We start from the raw sequence: 14,539 nt of genomic DNA, 5'->3' as shown, positions 1-14,539 counted from the left end.
ATTCATGATATATGAATATTGTCTGACAGTATATATATATATACAGTGGGGAGAACAAGTATTTGATACACTGCCGATTTTGCAGGTTTTCCTACTTACAAAGCATGTAGAGGTCTGTAATTTGTATCAAAAATCCAGAAAATCACATTGTATGATTTTTAAGCAATAATTTGAATTTTATTGCAGAGAATGATTTATTGAGAGAATGATTTATTTCAGCTTTTATTTCTTTCATCACATTCCCAGTGGGTCAGAAGTTTACATACACTCAATTAGTATTTGGTAGCATTGCCTTTCAATTGTTTAACTTGGGTCAAACGTTTCGGGTAGCCTTTCACGAGCTTGCACATGCTTTGTCAGTTCTGCCCACAAATGTTCTATAGGATTGAGGTCAGGGCTTTGTGATGGCCACTCCAATACCTTGACTTTGTAGTCCTTAAGCCATTTTGCCACAACTTTGGAAGTGTGCTTGGGGTCATTGTCCATTTGGAAGACCCATTTGCGACCAAGCTTTAACTTCCTGACTGATGTCTTGAGATGTTGCTTCAATATATCCTCATAATTTTCCTTCCTCATGATGCCATCTATTTTGTGAAGTGCACCAGTCCCTCCTGCAGCAAAGCACCCCCACAGCATGATGCTGCCACCCCCGTGCTTCACGGTTGGGATGGTGTTTTTCGGCTTGCAAGCGTCCACCTTTTTCCTCCAAACTTAACGATGGTCATTATGGCCCAAAAGTTCTATTTTTGTTTCATCAGACCAGAGGACATTTCTCCAAAAAGTACGATCTTTGTCCCCATGTGCAGTTGCAAACCGTGGTCTGGCTTTTTTATGCCGGTTTTGGAGCAGTGGCTTCTTTCTTGCTGAGCGGCCTTTCAGGTTATGTCGATATAGGATTCGTTTTACTGTGGATATATGTCACGCCCTGGCTCTGGGACTCTGTTATGTTGAGCCAGGGTGTGTTGTTTCTATGTGTTTTGTGTACTAGGGTGATTATCTAGTATTTTGTTTCTATGTTGGCCGGTGTGGTTCTCAATCAGAGGCAACGTGTATCAGCTGTTGCTTGTTGTCTCTGATTGGGTACCATACTTAGGCAGCCTGTTTTCCACAGTGTGTTGTGGGATCTTGTTCCGTTTGGGTTTGTGTAACCATAGGACTTCACGTTTCGTATCGTTTGTTGTTTTGTTCGTGTGGTCATTCAAATTAAAAGTATGTTCGCATTCCACGCTGCGCCTTGGTCCTCTGTGTATGACGATCGTGACAATATAGATACTTTTGTACCTGTTTCCTCCAGCATCTTCACAAGGTCCTTTGCTGTTGTTCTGGGATTGATTTGCACTTTTCGCACCAAAGTACGTTAATCTCTAGAGACAGAATGCATCTCCTTCCTGAGCGGTATGACGGCTGCGTGGTCCCATGGTGTCTATACTTGCGTACTATTGTTTGTACAGATGAATGTGGTACCTTCAGGTGTTTGGAAATTGCTCCCAAGGATGAACCAGACTTGTGGAGGTCTACAATAATTTTTCCTAGGTCTTGGCTGATTTCTTTTAATTTTCCCATGATGTCAAGCAAAGAGGCACTGAGTTTGAAGGTAGGCCTTGAAATACATCCACAGGTACACCTCCAATTGACTCAAATGATGTCAATTAGCCTATCAGAAGCTTCTAAAGCCATGATGTCATTTTCTGGAATTTTCCAAGCTGTTTAAAGGCACAGTCAACTTAGTGTATGTAAACTTCTGACCCAATGGAATTGTGTTACAGTGAATTATAAGTGAAATAATCTGTCTGTAAACAATTGTTGTAAAAATTACTTGTGTCATGCACAAAGTAGATATCCTAACCGACTTGCCAAAACTATAGTTTGTTAACAAGAAATGTGTGGATTGGTTGAAAAACTAGTTTTAATGACTCCAACCTAAGTGTATGTAAACTTCTGACTTCAACTGTATATATATATATATATATATATATATATATATATATATATATATATATATATATATATATATATATATATATATACAGTGGGGAGAACAAGTATTTGATACACTGCCGATTTTGCAGGTTTTCCTACTTACTAAGCATGTAGAGGTCTGTAGTTTTTATCATAGGTACACTTCAACTGTGAGAGACGGAATCTAAAACAAAAATCCAGAAAATCACATTGTATGATTTTTAAGTAATTAATTTGCATTTTATTGAATGACATAAGTATTTGATCACCTACCAACCAGTAAGAATTCCGGCTCTCACAGACCTGTTAGTTTTTCTTTAAGAAGCCCTCCTGTTCTCCACTCATTACCTGTATTAACTGCACCTGTTTGAACTCGTTACCTGTATAAAAGAAACCTGTCCACACACTCAATCAAACAGACTCCAACCTCTCCACAATGGCCAAGACCAGAGAGCTGTGTAAGGACATCAGGGATACAATTGTAGACCTGCACAAGGCTGGGATGGGCTACAGGACAATAGGCAAGCAGCTTGGTGAGAAGGCAACAACTGTTGGCGCAATTATTAGAAAATGGAAGAAGTTCAAGATGACGGTCAATCACCCTCGGTCTGGGGCTCCATGCAAGATCTCACCTCATGGGGCATCAATGATCATGAGGAAGGTGAGGGATCAGCCCAGAACTACACGGCAGGACCTGGTCAATGACCTGAAGAGAGCTGGGACCACAGTCTCAAAGAAAACCATTAGTAACACACTACGCCGTCATGGATTAAAATCCTGCAGCGCACGCAAGGTCCCCCTGCTCAAGCCAGGGCATGTCCAGGCCCGTCTGAAGTTTGCCAATGACCATCTGGATGATCCAGAGGAGGAATGGGAGAAGGTCATGTGGTCTGATGAGACAAAAATAGACCTTTTTGGTCTAAACTCCACTCGCTGTGTTTGGAGGAAGAAGAAGGATGAGTACAACCCCAAGAACACCATCCCAGCCGTGAAGCATGGAAGTGGAAACATCATTCTTTGGGGATGCTTTTCTGCAAAGGGCACAGGACGACTGCACCGTATTGAGGGGAGGATGGATGGGGCCATGCATCGCGAGATCTTGGCCAACAACCTCCTTTCCTCAGTAAGAGCATTGAAGATGGGTCGTGGCTGGGTCTTCCAGCATGACAATGACCCGAAACACACAGCCAGGGCAACTAAGGAGTGGCTCCGTAAGAAGCATCTCAAGGTCCTGGAGTGGCCTAGCCAGTCTCCAGACCTGAACCCAATAGATAATCTTTGAAGGGAGCTGAAAGTCCGTATTGCCCAGCGACAGCCCCGAAACCTGAAGGATGTGGAGAAGGTCTGTATGGAGGAGTGGGCCAAAATCCCTGCTGCAGTGTGTGCCAACCTGGTCAAGACCTACAGGAAACGTATGATCTCTGTAATTGCAAACAAAGGTTTCTGTACCAAATATTAAGTTCTGCTTTTCTGATGTATCAAATACTTATGTCATGCAATAAAATGCAAATTAATTACTTAAAAATCATACAATGTGATTTTCTGGATTTTTGTTTTAGATTCCATCTCTCACAGTTGAAGTGTACCTATGATAAAAATTACAGACCTCTACATGCTTTGTAAGTAGGAAAACCTGCAAAATTGGCAGTGTATCAAATACTTGTTCTCCCCACTGTATATATACACACACGCACATATACACACATATATACACACACACAGTGTCTTCAGAAAGTATTCAGACCCCTTGACTTTTTCCAAATTTATTTACGTTACAGCCTTATTCTAAAATGTATTAAATTGTTTTTTTTCCCTCATCAATCTACACACAATACCACATAATGACAAAGCAAAAACAGTTTTTTTGAAATGTTTGCTAATTCATAAAAAATTTAAAACGGAAATATGACATTTACATAAGTGTTCAGACCCTTTACTCAGTACTTTGTTGAAGCACCTTTGGCAGCGATTACAGCCTTGAGTCTTTTTGGGTATGACGCTGCAAGCTTGGCACACCTGTATTTGGGGAGTTTCTCCCATTCTTCTCTGAATATACTCTCAAGCTCTGTCAGGTTGGATGGGGCGTGTTGCTGCACAGCTATTTTCAGGTCTCTCCAGAGATGTTAGATTGGGTTCAAGTTCGGGAACTGGCTGGGCCACTCAGGGACATTCAGAGACTTGTCCTGAAGCCACTCCTGCGTTGTCTTGGCTGTGTGCTTAGGGTCGTTGTCCTGTTGGAAGGTGAACCTTCGCCCCAGTCTGAGGTCCTGAGCGCTCTGGAGCAGGTTTTCATCAAGGTTCTCTCTGTACTTTGCTCGGTTCATCTTTGCCTCGATCCTGAATAGTCTCCCTGCCGCTGAAAAACATCACTACAGCATGATGCTGCCACCACTATGCTTCGCCGTAGGGATGGTGCCAGGTTTCCTCCAGATGTGAAGCTTGGCATTCAGGCCAAAGAGTTCAATCTTGGTTTCATCAGACCAGAGAATCTTGTTTCTCATGCTCTAAGAGTATTTAGGTGCCTCTTGGCAAACTCCAAGCAGGCTGTCATGTGCCTTTTAATGAGGAGTGGCCTCCGTCTGGCCACTCTACCTTAAAGGCCTGATTGGTGGAGTGCTGCAGAGATGGTTGTCCTTCTGGAAGGTTCTCCCATCTCCACAGAGGAACTCTAGAGCTATGTCAAAGTGATCATCGGGTTCTTGGTCACCTCCCTGACAAAGGCCCTTCTCCCCCGATTGCTCAGTTTGGCTGGGTGGCCAGCTCTAGGAAGAGTCTTGGAGGCCACTGTGTTCTTGGGGGCCTTCAATGTTGCAGAAATGTTTTGGTACTCTTCCCCAGATCTGTTCCTCAACACAATCCTGTGTCGGAGTTCTACGGACAATTCCTTCGACTTCATGATTTGGTGTTTGCTCTGACATGCACTGTCAACTGTGTGCCTTTCCAGATCATGTCCAATCAATTGAATTTACCACAGGTGGACTCCAATCAAGAAAAATCTCAAGGATGATCAATGGAAACAGGATGCACCTGAGCTCAACTTCAAGTCTCATAGCAAAGGGTCTGAAGACTTATGTAAATAAGGATTTTTTTAAAACAATTTGCTAAAATTTCTAAAAACCTATGGGGTATTGTGTGTAGATTACTGAGGATTTTATTTTATTTAATCAATTTTAGAATAAGTCTGTAACGTAACAAAATGTGTGAAAAAGTCAAGGGGTCTGAATACTTTCCGATTGCACTGTATATACACTGCTCAAAAAAATAAAGGGAACACTTAAACAACACATCCTAGATCTGAATGAATGAAATAATATTATTAAATACTTTTTTCTTTACATAGTTGAATGTGCTGACAACACAATCACACACAAATTATCAATGGAAATCAAATGTATCAACCCATGGAGGTCTGGATTTGGAGTCACCCTCAAAATTAAAGTGGAAAACCACACTACAGGCTGATCCAACTTTGATGTAATGTCCTTAAAACAAGTCAAAATGATGCTCAGTAGTGTGTGTGGCCTCCACGTGCCTGTATGACCTCCCTACAACGCCTGGGCATGCTCCTGATGAGGTGGCGGATGGTCTCCTTAGGGATCTCTTCCCAGACCTGGACTAAAGCATCCGCCAACTCCTGGACAGTCTGTGTAGCAACGTGGCGTTGGTGGATGGAGCGAGACATGATGTCCCAGATGTGCTCAATTGGATTCAGGTCTGGGGAATGGGCGAGACAGTCCATAGCATCAATGCCTTCCTCTTGCAGGAACTGCTGACACACTCCAGCCACATGAGGTCTAGCATTGTCTTGCATTAGGAGGAACCCAGGGCCAACCGCACCAGCATATGGTCTCACAAGGGGTCTGAGGATCTCATCTCGGTACCTAATGGCAGTTAGGCTACCTCTGGCGAGCACATGGAGGGCTGTGCGGCCCCCCAAAGAAATGCCACCCCACACCATGACTGACCCACCGCCAAACCGGTCATGCTGGAGGATGTTGCAGGCAGCAGAACGTTCTCCACGGCGTCTCCAGACTCTGTCACGTCTGTCACGTGCTCAGTGTGAACCTGCTTTCATCTGTGAAGAGCACAGGGCGCCAGTGGCGAATTTGCCAATCTTGGTGTTCTCTGGCAAATGCCAAACGTCCTGCACGGTGTTGGGCTGTAAGCACAACCCCCCACCTGTGGACGTCGGGCCCTCATACCACCCTCATGGAGTCTGTTTCTGACCGTTTGAGCAGACACATGCACATTTGTGGCCTGCTGGAGGTCATTTTGCAGGGCTCTGGCAGTGCTCCTCCTGCTCCTCCTTGCACAAAGGCGGAGGTAGCGGTCCTGCTGCTGGGTTGTTGCCCTCCTACGGCCTCCTCCACGTCTCCTGATGTACTGGCCTGTCTCCTGGTAGCGCCTCCATGCTCTGGACACTATGCTGACAGACACAGCATACCTTCTTGCCACAGCTCGCATTGATGTGCCATCCTGGATGAGCTGCACTACCTGAGCCACTTGTGTGGGTTGTAGACTCCGTCTCATGCTACCACTAGAGTGAAAGCACCGCCAGCATTCAAAAGTGACCAAAACATCAACCAGGAAGCATAGGAACTGAGAAGTGGTCTGTGGTCACCACCTGAAGAACCACTTCTTTATTGGGGGTGTCTTGCTAATTGCCTATAATTTCCACCTGTTGTCTATTCCATTTGCACAACAGCATGTGACATTTATTGTCAATCAGTGTTGCTTCCTAACTGGACCGTTTGATTTCACAGAAGTGTGATTGACTTGGAGTTACATTGTGTTGTTTAAGTGTTCCCTTTATTTTTTTGAGCAGTGTATATACAGTACCAGTCAAAAGTTTGGACACACCTACTCATTCAAGGGGTTTTCTTTATTTGTACTATTTTCTACATTGTAGAATAACAGCGAAGAAATCAAAACTATGAAATAACATATATGGAATCATGTAGTAACCAAAAAAGTATTAAAGAAATCAAAACATATTGTATATTTGAGATTCTTCAAAGTAGCCACCGTTTGCCTTGATGACAGCTTTCCACACTCTTGGCATTCTCTCAAACAGCTTCATGAGGTAGTCACCTGGAATTCATTTCAATGAACAGGTGTGCCTTGTTAAAAGTTAATTTGTGGAATGTCTTTCCTTCTTAATGCGTTTGAGCCAATCAGTTGTGTTGTGACAAGTTAGGTTGGGTATACAGAAGATAGCCCTATTTGGTAAAATACCAAGTTCATATTATGGCAAGAACACCTCAGATAAGCAAAGAGAAACGACAGGCTCTCATGAGGATCACCAAAGGAAAGGAAGACCCAGAGTTACCTCTGCTGCAGAGGATAAGTTAATTAGAGTTAACTGCACCTCAGATTGCAGCCCAAATAAATACTTCACAGAGTTCAAGTAACAGACACATCTCAACATCAGCTGTTGAGAGGAGACTGCGTGAATCAGGCCTTCATGGTCGAAATGCTGCTAAGAAACCACTACTAACACCAATAAGAAGGAGAGACTTGCTTGGGCCAAGAAACACAAGCAATTAACATTAGACTGGTGGAAATCTATCCTTTGGTCTGATGAGTCCAAATGTGAGATTTTTGGTTCCAACTGCCGTGTCTTTGTAAGACGCAGAATAGGTGAACGGATTATCTCCTAATGTGTGGTTCCCACTGTGCAGCATGGAGGAGAAGGTGTGAAGGTGTGGGGGTGCTTTGCTGGTGACACTGTCAGTGATTTATTTAGAATTCAAGGCACACTTTACCAGCTTGGCTACCACAGCATTCAGCAGCGATACGCCATCCTATCTGGTTTGCGCTTAGTGGGACTATCATTTGTTTTTCAACAGGACAATGACCCAGCACACCTCCAGACCATCACTAGCATATTAGAGGCTGCTGCTGCCTATTGAAATCACTGGCCACTTTAAGAAATGGAACACTAGTCATTTTAATAATGTTTACATATCTTGCACTACTCATCTCAGATGTATATACTGTATTCTATTCTATAATATTCTACTGTATCTTAGTCCATGCCGCTCTGTCATTGCTTGCCCATATATATATATATATATATTCTTAAATTCCATTCCTTACTAGATTTGTGTGTATTGGTATATGTTGTGAAATTGTTAGATATTACTTGTTAGATATTACTGCACTGTCGGAGCTAGAAGCACAAGCATTTCGCTATACCCGCAATAACATCTGCTAAACACGTGTATGTGACAAATAAAATGTGATTTGATTTGATTTGATTTGACTGTGTAATGGCTATTTTACCAAGAAGGTGAGTGATGGAGTGCTGCATCAGATGACCTGGCCTCCACAATCACCCGACCTCAACCCAATTGAGATGGTTTGGGATGAGTTGGACCGCAGAGTGAAGGAAAAGCAGCCAACAAGTGCTTCGCATATGCGGGAACTCCTTCAAGACTGTTAGAAAAGCATTCCAGGTGAAGCTGTTTGATTGTGCAAATCTGTAATCAAGGCAAAGGTTGGCTACTTTGAAGAATCTCAAATATAAAATCTATTTTGATTTGTTTAACACTTTTTTGGTTACTACATGATTCCATATGTGTTATTTCATAGTTTTGATGTCTTCACTATTATTCTACAATGTAGAAAATAGTACAAATAAAGAAAACTCCTTGAATGAGTAGGTGTGTCCAAACTTTTGACTGGTACTGTATGTATGTAATGTACCAAGACCTCACTCTGTAAAGTTTCAACAAAAATTGTCCAAGATTAACTAGCTAGGTAGCTTGATAAACAGTGGTGACAATTCCATTTGGGCTAGCTAGCTAACTTATACAGCCAACATTTAGCCTATATTGATGCTGTTACAATAACCAAACAGGATAAACCCATAATTTGTGAAACCATGACGTGAGTTGCTTTGTGTATCAGTAAATTTGCTTGAGATAATCTCACTGCAACACTGCTCACTGCGTCCATGTTGCTTGACATAGGCATTTTCAAAGAACTGTCAGTCAAGGTGAGTTCCCCGCCCACTCACTCTGTCTTTCAGACTTCGGGAAAAAATTATTTTGGGTGATGTTCTAGTCATTTAAAAGGCTAGTTTACATGGGAACCAGACTGACTGTTCGGGACCTTTAAGTAGATCCAAATACTTTTTTTTGTGTATGGTAACAACTTATGGATACTCACAGATGTTATTTTGCCCAGTTACCCCTTCAATTCAGTGTAATCATATATTATTGTTTGTTGGTTGTACACCACATACAGTACATAATAGAGTGGTAACAATACAATAACAATGTGGTACAGGGATTCCCTGCCTGCATGCCTGTCTGTCTGTCTATGTGTCTGTCTGAGTCTCACCAATTTACCCATTGCAGCTTTATCTCAAACTCTTTTGCATACTGTTGACGCATACATTTTTGCATTAAATGCAATGTATTGACTTATGGGTAATAGACCTTGATGCCTAACTTTTCGCAAAAGCTTCACTTTCTGTGGCTTATCAATGACACCATGTTGTAATGGAGGGGTTGATCCCAGATCTGGTCTACAGGCAAATTCGACCTGGATATTGACACCCAGGAGCTAAGCCCAAACACTGTAGAAACAGATCTATAAAAGTTCTAAATAACCATGACAGACAATGACAATGATAGATTGGAAAATGGCCTTGACAGTGATAGATCTGATTGTCATTTTAATTACCTTTTAAAAGCATTCTTGGGTAACCCTCCTTTAACAACCCAGAATCCCCCATCTGTTTAGCCATCCAATCACGCACTACTGTACAGTATATTACATATGATATACATGGTTCAAATTGATTCGTACCTTGGTTCCTGGTAGTCCTGGGAGCCCTGGTTCTCCCTGAGGTCCTAGGAATCCAGGCTCACCCTGTAATCAGAAAGGATATAAGAGATGTGTCACAAAAAAAAGATGTTTCTGTTGTTACTACTATGCACGCAGGCATACACACACGCACACACACTAGCCACAATCAACAACAGTGCCCAAACAACATATGCTGTGGTTTCACACGCTGTAATGATTGCTCCTCTCGGAATACCATCTATAAAAATGTAAGGGCAGACTAAGCAAGCCCAAATTTGTAACTGAAGTGTATTTAGCTTAAGTGTTTCTAAATTCAAGTCTGCTGCCTGTTCTGGTCTGTAGATACATGAGCCCTTTAGATTCCGAAGTGACAAAACATTTCCACTTTGGTGTTAGATATAACAGGACGATTCCAATGGCGGAATAAAATGATTCTTGCCATGAGCAATACCTAGTAATGCTGTACACTCGTAGAAGTAAAGGTGCCTGGAAGAACCTTTTGGGTGGCCATTCCAGTGGAACCTTTCCAGTTCAAAAAGGGTATTTGAGGAACCCCTGTGTAAAAGGTTTAATCCGGAACCTTTTGTGATAGGAGGGGTTACATTTTTAACCTTTTTAATAATATATTGTAGAGGTGGCAGCCTATCAGATTGGAGGTATGGCTTTCAAAAAGCTATTTTTGGCCACCCGTTAACGTAAATGTCACTCCTGTTCATCATGTTAAGTTAGTACACAGTAATTTTTGACTTTCCTTGAATATTGATGCATATTACATATTCTAATAGAATAATTTACATTACTGAATACATATACAGTGGGGAAAAAATTATTTAGTCAGCCACCAATTGTGCAAGTTCTCCCACTTAAAAAGATGAGAGAGGCCTGTAATTGTCATCATAGGTACACGTCAACTATGACAGACAAATTGAGATTTTTTTTCTCCAGAAAATCACATTGTAGGATTTTTTTATAAATTTATTTGTAAATTATGGTGGAAAATAAGTATTTGGTCACCTACAAACAAGCAAGATTTCTGGTTCTCACAGACCTGTAACTTCTTCTTTAAGAGGCTCCTCTGTCCTCCACTCGTTACCTGTATTAATGGCACCTGTTTGAACTTGTTATCAGTATAAAAGACACCTGTCCACAACCTCAAACAGTCACACTCCAAACTCCACTATGGCCAAGACCAAAGAGCTGTCAAAGGACACCAGAAACAAAATTGTAGACCTGCACCAGGCTGGGAAGACTGAATCTGCAATAGGTAAGCAGCTTGGTTTGAAGAAATCAACTGTGGGAGCAATTATTAGGAAATGGAAGACATACAACACCACTGATAATCTCCCTTGATCTGGGGCTCCACGCAAGATCTCACCCCGTGGGGTCAAAATGATCACAAGAACGGTGAGCAAAAATCCCAGAACCACACGGGGGGACCTAGTGAATGACCTGCAGAGAGCTGGGACCAAAGTAACAAAGCCTACCATCAGTAACACACTACGCCGCCAGGGACTCAAATCCTGCAGTGCCAGACGTGTACCCCTGCTTAAGCCAGTACATGTCCAGGCCTGTCTGAAGTTTGCTAGAGTGCATTTGGATGATCCAGAAGAGGATTGGGAGAATGTCATATGGTCAGATGAAACCAAAATAGAACTTTTTTGGTAAAAACTCAACTCGTCGTGTTTGGAGGACAAAGAATGCTGAGTTGCATCCAAAGAACACCATACCTACTGCGAAGCATGGGGGTGGAAACATCATGCTTTGGGGCTGTTTTTCTGCAAAGGGACCAGGACGACTGATCCGTGTAAAGGAAAGAATGAATGGGGCCATGTATCATGAGATTTTGAGTGAAAACCTCCTCCCATCAGCAAGGGCATTGAAGATGAAACGTGGCTGGGTCTTTCAGCATGACAATGATCCCAAACACACCGCCCGGGCAACGAAGGAGTGGCTTCATAAGAAGCATTTCAAGGTCCTAGAGTGGCCTAGCCAGTCTCCAGATCTCAACCCCATAGAAAATCTTTGGAGGGAGTTGAAAGTCTGTGTTGCCCAGCGACAGCCCCAAAACATCACTGCTCTAGAGGAGATCTGCATCGAGGAATGGGCCAAAATACCAGCAACAGTGTGTGAAAACCTTGTGAAGACTTACAGAAAATGTTTGACCTGTGTCACTGCTAACAAAGGGTATATAACTGTCACGGTTTACTAAGCCAGAACCCAGAAGCAGACCAGGACAAGGTGAGTTGAAACGAAGGTGAGTATTTATTTAACAGATTCAAAAAACGATGTAGAATAATCCAGGGGACAGAGCGGACGGCGGAGATGAGTTGGTGGAGGTGCAGTGGTAGATCCAAGAATGGCTCGGCAGCCGCCGACAACCAGGCAGGGGTTGGGTGAAGGTTCTGGGAGATTGACTGCAGATAGAAACAAAATGGAGGTAAGTACACGGCAAGCCAACAAGGTGCAAAACAACAAAACTAACGCTAGAAACTCCAAGGCTGATACTCTGACAAACATACTGTTCATGGCTAATGATCCGGCAGGGAATGGATGTCAGGTCAGGGCTTAAGAAGGGTGATGATCAGGACCATGTGTGCAGACCGCTGATGAGATGCAGGTGCGGTTAATCGGGAGATCTCCCGCCTAGCAATGTCGCCCGGCAACCAGGCCGGGAGCGTTCACGAACCCTCAGGAAACTGGAGATTCCGAGCAGAAAAATGGCAACACAGGCAGGAACCGACTCAGGATGCAGGGTTCATGACAGTACCCCCCCTCCGACGAACGCCACCGGGCGGACTACCCGGAGCGCCAGGATGGAGGCGGTAGAAGTCACGAAGGAGGTCAGCATCCAGGATCTGGCGCCGAGGAATCCAACTCCTCTCTTCAGGACCATACCCCTCCCAGTCCACGAGATACTGGAAACCCCCGCCCCGCCGTCTGGAATCCATAATGCGGCGCACCGTGTAGGCAGGACCACCTCCGATCATCCGAGGGGGAGGAGGAGGAGGCGGAGGGGGTAACAGAGGACTGAGGAGAACAGGCTTGAGGCAGGAGACATGAAAGGTGGGATAGACTCTGAGCGTTCTAGGTAACTTGAGTCGAACCGCCACAGGATTGATCACCTTCTCCACCACAAACGGACCAATGAACTTCGGTGACAGTTTCTTAGACTCAGTCCGCAGAGGAAGATCCCGTGTGGCCAACCAGACCCTATCTCCGATGGTATAGGTGGGGGCGGGAATCCGGCGACGATTCGCCTGGAGCTGATACCGGTCAGAAACTCTAAGGAGGGCCTTTCTGGCCCGATGCCAGGTCCGGTGGCAACGACGAATGTGGGCCTGAACAGAGGGCACTGAGAGATCCTTCTCCTGAGAGGGAAACAAGGGAGGTTGGTAGCCATACAGGCACTGGAAGGGAGACATCCCAGTGGCAGATGTAGGGAGAGTATTGTGGGCATACTCAACCCAAGGCAACTGAGAGACCCAGGAGGTGGGGTTGGAGGAGACAAGGCAGCGTAGCATGGATTCCATCTTCTGGTTGGCTCTCTCCGCCTGACCATTAGATTGGGGGTGAAAACCAGATGTGAGACTGACTGTAGCTCCAATGGCCAAACAGAAAGACTTCCAGACAGCAGAGGTAAACTGAGGGCCACGGTCGGAAACTATGTCACTGGGCAACCCGTGGACCCTGAAAACCTCCCTAACCAGGATCTCGGGAGGGGGTGAAGTAGTCCAGAGCTGGGCCGGTTGGCACTCTTATTCTGCGCACACACTGGACAGGCAGCAACAAACCTCCGAGTATCTTCTCCCATGGCCGGCCACCAAAATCGTCTGCGAAGTAACGCCATCGTCCGGGCCACGCCAGGGTGACAAGCCATCTTGCTGGCGTGGGACCATTGGAGGACAGCAGAACGAACCGACTCAGGCACAACCAAACGACCGGGTGGACCATTACCGGGACCGGGCTGCGTCCGAAGGGCCGCCATTACCTCCTCCTCAATCCTCCACATAACTGCTCCCACGACACAGTTCCGGGGAAGAATAATCTCGGTCTTGGCCCCACTCTCCTCCGTCTTGGAGAACATCCGGGACAAGGCTTCCGCCTTGCCGTTCTTAGACCCAGGTCGGAACGTCAGGGAAAAATTAAAGCGTCCGAAAAACAAAGCCCACCTGGCCTGACGGGAGTTGAGACGTCTAGCCGATTGCACGTAAGCAAGATTCTTGTGGTCGGTCCAGACAATAAACGCGGTTGCTCCGCCCCCTCCAACCAGTGGCGCCACTCCTCCAAGGCAAGCTTCACCGAGAAGCTCCCGGTTACCCACATCGTAGTTCCTCTCCGCAGACGAAAGACGACCGAGAGTAGTAGGCGCAGGGATGGAGTTTCCCGTCAGTGGAGCATCGCTGGGACAGGATGGCGCCAACCCCCACATCAGACGCACCGATTCTCTCTCAACCTGACACGGCGAACTTTCCACGACGAACTGACGGGCCGTGTCAGGTTGAGAGAGAATCGGTGCGTTGGTGAATCGCCTCTTCAAATCCAGGAACGCTCGGTCCGCCTCAGGGTTCCAACTGAAGGTCCTGGTACTGGAAGTCAGGGCAGTTAAAGGAGCGGCCACACGGCTGTAATCCCGGATGAATCTGCGATAGAAATTCGCAAACCCCAGAAACCTCTGGAGCTGCAATCTCGTACCGGGCTGGGCCCATTCCAGAACCGCCTAACCTTCTCCTGGTCCATCCTGATCTCTCCCCTGGAGATGATG

The 14,539-nt window shown here is 44.9% G+C and overlaps 1 protein-coding gene across 8 annotated transcripts in view; it reads right to left on the bottom strand.

Moving 5' to 3' along the window:
* Positions 1–14,539, bottom strand: part of LOC121571232 (collagen alpha-1(XXV) chain-like) — a 516,412-nt gene that overhangs the window by 44,287 nt on the left and 457,586 nt on the right. For all 8 annotated transcript variants that reach the window (XM_041882570.1, XM_041882569.1, XM_041882567.1 and 5 more), the window contains one exon: positions 9,778–9,840. In XM_041882570.1, coding sequence (XP_041738504.1) covers positions 9,778–9,840 — 63 coding nt within the window. The remainder of the gene's footprint in view (positions 1–9,777; positions 9,841–14,539) is intronic.

Source organism: Coregonus clupeaformis, chromosome 8 (assembly GCF_020615455.1).
Source record: "Coregonus clupeaformis isolate EN_2021a chromosome 8, ASM2061545v1, whole genome shotgun sequence".
Lineage (NCBI taxonomy): Eukaryota > Metazoa > Chordata > Actinopteri > Salmoniformes > Salmonidae > Coregonus > Coregonus clupeaformis.
The sequence above is the reverse complement of the archived record's forward strand: the minus strand, read 5'-3'. Positions and strand labels throughout refer to the sequence as shown.